The 5,247-nt window shown below is 54.3% G+C and overlaps 1 protein-coding gene across 1 annotated transcript; it reads right to left on the reverse strand.

The window, feature by feature from the left end:
* Nucleotides 1–447: 447 nt before the first annotated feature.
* LOC125527631 (oligopeptide transporter 4-like) lies at nt 448–3,229 on the reverse strand. Its single transcript, XM_048692142.1, has 7 exons — nt 3,020–3,229; nt 2,673–2,930; nt 2,465–2,562; nt 1,778–2,341; nt 1,437–1,689; nt 1,161–1,343; nt 448–1,065 (listed from the first exon to the last, which is right to left on the reverse strand). The coding sequence occupies exons 1-7, from the start codon at nt 3,227–3,229 to the stop codon at nt 448–450; spliced, it is 2,184 nt and encodes a 727-aa protein (XP_048548099.1).
* Nucleotides 3,230–5,247: the final 2,018 nt, after the last annotated feature.

Genomic DNA, 5,247 nt, shown 5'->3' on the forward strand with positions numbered 1-5,247 from the left:
CCCAAAAAACAGGCCCGACAGCCGGGCCGGACTTGGGTTTTTTGCTCGCTCGGCCCGAGGTATGGCCAGGTATAACTGGAAATCAGGGGGAAGCCGATTTGTGGGGAAGAAGAGTCCGTAGGTGCGTAGGTGCTATCCGTAAGTGTAGCATTTTTTGTTAGGTAAAGATGGAAGTTAAATGGAAATTGATTGGCTTAAGGATTTTTGTCTCATGAAACAAGGCTAATTTTCCAATCTTTACACAATATTAAACCAGACGGGCATCCACTCCCATCAAACAAACCGCAGCTCTAATACCTAAGAAATGAACGGTCTGATTCTGATAGCTACATAATCTAATTTTCCAATTGACAAAGAGCAGCACACACAATCTATAATTCTACACGTTATACTAGAGCTAAGCTAGGTGCATGCTTCACGTGTCGATCAAGACTTGAACCCTCGGTCTCAGAGGACGGGGCATCCGTCCACCAGCACGCCCCTGGCGGTGGGGCAGGCGGCGAGGTCGCAGTACTCGCCCCTGGAGCCCCACCAGTCGAGCTGGTGGCCCCAGCTGGTGAGCGCGAAGTAGAGGAGCACCCCCATGATGGCCACGCCGCCGTCCATGGCCGCCGACAGCACGTAGTTGTACCGCTTCCACCACCCCTTGCGGTACCGGAACACGAAAAAGTTGAACACAAAGCCGACGAAGCCCCACGCCGTGTAGTTGAGCGCCGACGCCGGCGGCATCATGGCCGTGCCCCCCAGGATGACGGGCAGGTTGATGAGGCTGATCCAGCCGGCGTGCCGCGGCAGCGCCTTGGCGAAGAGCCACACCACCACCGGCCCGGCTAGCCCGATGAGGAAGAACCAGTTGAGCGCCGAGTAGTAGCCGAGCGGCCCGAAGATGCGGCGCGGGCCGACGAGGCCCCAGATCACGGACGCGTCGAAGAAGACGTGGTCGCCCGGGCACGTCCACGGGCTGCCCTCCGGGAGCTGGCCCTTCTCGCAGATGTGCGGCACGGTGGTCAGCAGCCACCACGCCACCACCGTGTTCACCGTCGACGCCACCACCGTCCCCACGAACTGAACATGAATTAATATGTTGGTTGGACTTGGACGTACGTACAAGATAAATCTCTGAGAGCTTAACAATTTGTAATCGCCGTGCAGTTACGTACCTGCACCAGGAACATGGATCTTGGGGGGATCTTCATGTAGTGGCCGAGCTTGAAGTCGGTGAGGAAGGAGACGGCCTGGTTCATGCTCATGTAGCCGTACACCTTGAAGCACACGTTGGCGATGGGCTTCCCCGGCATGATCAGACCCCAGCAATACTCCGTGATGATATTCAACCCCGGCGTCTGCAATTAATCCAACGCCACAACTGATTAGCGATACGATTGTGCACGTCGACCGACGACACACGGTCGGTCAGCATAAGCATGTACTAGTACCGTGTTTGTGGTCGCGGTGATGACGCTAATGGGGAGCGTGAAGACGAAGGCTATGGCGCAGGCAATGAGGAGGCCCCACCACGGCAGCTGCACCTCCTCCTTGAACACGGTGCAGAGGACCAAGGATACCGCCATGGACACCGCGAGCAGGATGTAGAACCACCAGTTCGGTATGTCGTCGTACCTCTTCATGAGCCTCGCGTGCACGTCCATCTTGCCCTTGTACGACTCCCGGAACCTCTGGTACATCTCCCTTCACGCACAAATTAACAACTCAATCAAACAGTCAATACACAGCAAGCATATGTGCATATACGATCGACGAAAGGAAATGAACATACTTGCCGTAGAAGCATGCGACGTGGGTGAAGGTGGCGGCGATGGTGGCGAAGCCGAGGCCGTAGCTGACGGCGAAGAAGAGGCTGAGGTGGATCCTGCCCTGCCGCGCGTAGGCGTCCATGTCGATCTCGAACTTGTCGTTGACGATGGAGTGGATGTCGTAGAGCTGGCCGTGGGCGTCGAAGAGCTCGTTGGAGAAGAGCGGGTAGCTGCTGGCGCTGTAGAGGTTGATCACCCAGTAGGCGATGGGCAGCATGAGGTAGATGAGCAGGACGTAGCCGACGAGGACGTTGGCGGTGGCGAAGAAGGGCGTCACCAGCGGGCTCCCCAGCCAGGAGACCACCGTGGCCCAGTCGAGGGTGAAGGCGCCGATGCCGAGCCCGTTGAGGCCGGACCCGATCTGCTGCATGGTGATGGACTTGGGGAACACCCAGCACACCCACGACACGGCCGTCAGCGTCGGGAAGAGGTACCCCGGCACCGTGTACCACGCGAAGCTGCAGATGAGCGCGATCAGGAAGAACTTGCCCCGCGTCATCCGCCGCTTCTCCTTCTCGTGCATCGCCCTGCCAACAGATTTCAGTCTCAGATCAGATCAGACCTATACGCATGGGCAATGCAATCTCATCGTCGTCACTTGAGTAATTGATTAGGTTACACTTGACCAAATCGATCATCGACGTAGGTACCTCATGAGAGAAACCTGCACCAGGCTCGTCGGCCACCACATGTGCGCCGGCTCCACCACGTACTTCCTCATCAGCCCTGCCCAGCCGTACCCCAGCACCTATACGTTGTATGCATGGATGGAACACCGATCAGATTCATCCATGAACCAACAGTTGATAGATCGATTGAAACACAACACGTACAAAGCAGATCTAACTGATAGGTCACCTGGGTCGTGATGACGAGGAGCAGGCTGGTGACGAAGGAGATGTTGCGCTTGTAGAAGGCCTTGATGATGGTGACGATGCCGATGGCGTAGGCGTTGCCGCCGCCGAAGGAGGCGCCGGCGTTGGCGAAGATGGAGATCAGCACGTGCTCCTTCACGTTGAAGGGCCCCGGGTTCACCGAGCACTCCCGCCCGAACACCCTGAACTTCTTCTCCGGCAGCACCCGCGACAAGAAGCGCCCGATCGGCAGCGCCGCCACCTGCACCCATCCATCCATGCATGCGCGATCCGTGAATTCCCCGTCATAATCTGCAGGCGCGGTCTACTGAGTAAGTAGAGAGTACTGACCTGGATGGTGATCTGGCTTATGATGATGGGCTCGGCGCGGTAGGCGAAGAACTGGTTGAGGAAGGAGAGGAGGGCGCAGGAGAGGAAGCCCATCGTCCACATCCGGAACGTCCATACCGGCAGCGAGTGGTCGTCAGTCACCGGCACCGTCAGCCGGACCTGCTCCACCGGAGACGCGTCGTCCTCGTCGCCGGCGCGTTCGATCTCCATTGCGGCTCGCGAGACAGATCGGAGTCTGAACAGTTCAAGAACGAGGTTGTCGCGGCTATAAATGCAAGCGGTTAGTTGAGATCCATTGACCGGAATCTGAGATTCTCAAACTAACTCGCTCCCTTTCCTGTTTTTCCGTCGACATTTCTGCGATTTTTAGGTTCGTCCGATAGCGCGCAGCGGTCCCTGCATTCCTCCGGGTTTTTTTGTTTTTTTTTAAGGGAGTGCATTCCTCCGGCTGGTTTTAGTGGGCTCGTCGGTGTCTTCAAACTCGTTTGAACGAGCCCAGTAGACCACTGGGCCGCCCGTATATAAAAATCACCCTGACGCGTGTCAGGCCTGGAGACGTTTTAGACTTAGAGGTTCGTGCCCTTATCTCAAAAAAAAAGGTTCTTGCCCACCTTTTCATTACAGTTTTGCTTCTCTCTTAATTCTCAGGAAAAAGAATTTGCTTCTCTCTTTCTTTTCCTCTTCTTTGTTCTCCTTCCTGTACCCCACGGAAAGTGCTCTGCTTTTAGTCCACCATTCCCTTTCAATATGTTACTAGCAATGTTCACCGTTCCTACTAGCATTTCATATTGATCTGATGAAACTGCGGTGCACATTGAACCGCGGATTGATTTCGATGAAGTATAATGTTATTTATGTAAAATATGTTCATGGCCATTCATCGTATCCATTGTTTTTGCATCTAATGGCTGAAAATGGTGGCATTGCCTGGCTTCATATCATACCCCCCCCCCCCCTCATATTGTAGTATTTTTATGATTTGTGTTTGAATTATTTATTTTTGTAGGTAAAATTGATGTTACCGAGAGATTCCACTCTGTATGAACTGTCATAGGGAATACGAAAATGTAGTGTGGCTTTGCCGACACCTCCAACAATAGCCGAACCTAGGCTTTGATCATCAAATCAACTAGTGAGCGACTCATGGGCATTGGCCTAAAGGTTATATGTTAACATGATTTTGATTTGTTGTGAATAAACTTCAATTTAAATTTATATACAAACATGTACCCCACTAACACGTATTAGGGATAAAGATTTAGAAGTTATTAAATCATTAGCACCACATAAAAACATTCCTCCTAGAGTAGTTGTGATGCGGGGCATCCCACGGCCATCCCCATGGACACTACCTCAGCTATCCAAGCTCCAAGTGGACCCATGACAAGGGCTCGAGCACGTGCTATTCAATCCGAGGTGACACCTCTCCTCCTTGAGCTTCCCTTACATTCGAGTGAGACATGGCTACTGCCTAAGTCAGAAACACTATGTGTGATCAGGTACAACGCACAAGCCATGGAGCCGAGAGCTAAGGAAGAAGGAACATCCGACAACTCTCTGCTCAGCCCGGAACTTCCGGCCAGGAGTCCGGAACCTCCGGACGACCCGAAACTTCCGGCCTCCGACGACCCAGCCAAGCCCGGGCGTGTCAACTTTCTGGTTAGCCCGGAACCAGCTCGGAATCTGGCCCGGAACTTCCGGCCCCCGGACGCCAGCCCAGCTCCCATTGTGCCAACTCTCTGGTTAGGCCGGACCCTCCCCGGACCTTGACCCAGAACTTCCGGCCCCGCCTGCGCGCAGTGACTTGGGTCGAGGTGTTGGGGAACGTAGCAGAAATTCAAAATTTTCTACGCATCACCAAGATCAATCTATGGAGTAATCTAGCAACGAGGGAAGGAGAGTGCATCTACATACCCTTGTAGATCGCTAAGCGGAAGCGTTCAAGTGAATGGGGTTGATGGAGTCGTACTCGTCGTGATCCAAATCACCGATGATCCTAGTGCCGAACGGACGGCACCTCCGTGTTCAACACACGTACAGCCCGGTGACGTCTCCTACGCCTTGATCCAGCAAGGGGAGAAGGAGAGGTTGGGGAAGACTCCATCCAGCAGCAGCACGACGGCGTGGTGGTGGTGGAGGAGCGCGGAACTCCAGCAGGGCTTCGCCAAGCACTACGAGAGACGAGGAGGGAGAGGGGTAGGGCTGCGCCAAGAAGGAGAGGAACTCAT

This window comes from Triticum urartu, unplaced genomic scaffold, assembly GCF_003073215.2.
Source record: "Triticum urartu cultivar G1812 unplaced genomic scaffold, Tu2.1 TuUngrouped_contig_4301, whole genome shotgun sequence".
Classification (NCBI taxonomy): Eukaryota; Viridiplantae; Streptophyta; class Magnoliopsida; order Poales; family Poaceae; genus Triticum; species Triticum urartu.

Excerpts from the sequence above, each read along its gene's own strand:
- LOC125527631 (XM_048692142.1), bottom strand. The coding sequence starts at position 3,229 with ATGGAGATCGAACGCGCCGGCGACGAGGACGACGCGTCTCCGGTGGAG. Across the intron at positions 2,931-3,019 it reads TAAGCCAGATCACCATCCAG|GTGGCGGCGCTGCCGATCGG; the intron begins GTCAGTACTCTC and ends GGATGGGTGCAG. Across the intron at positions 1,066-1,160 it reads GATCCATGTTCCTGGTGCAG|TTCGTGGGGACGGTGGTGGC; the intron begins GTACGTAACTGC and ends ATTCATGTTCAG.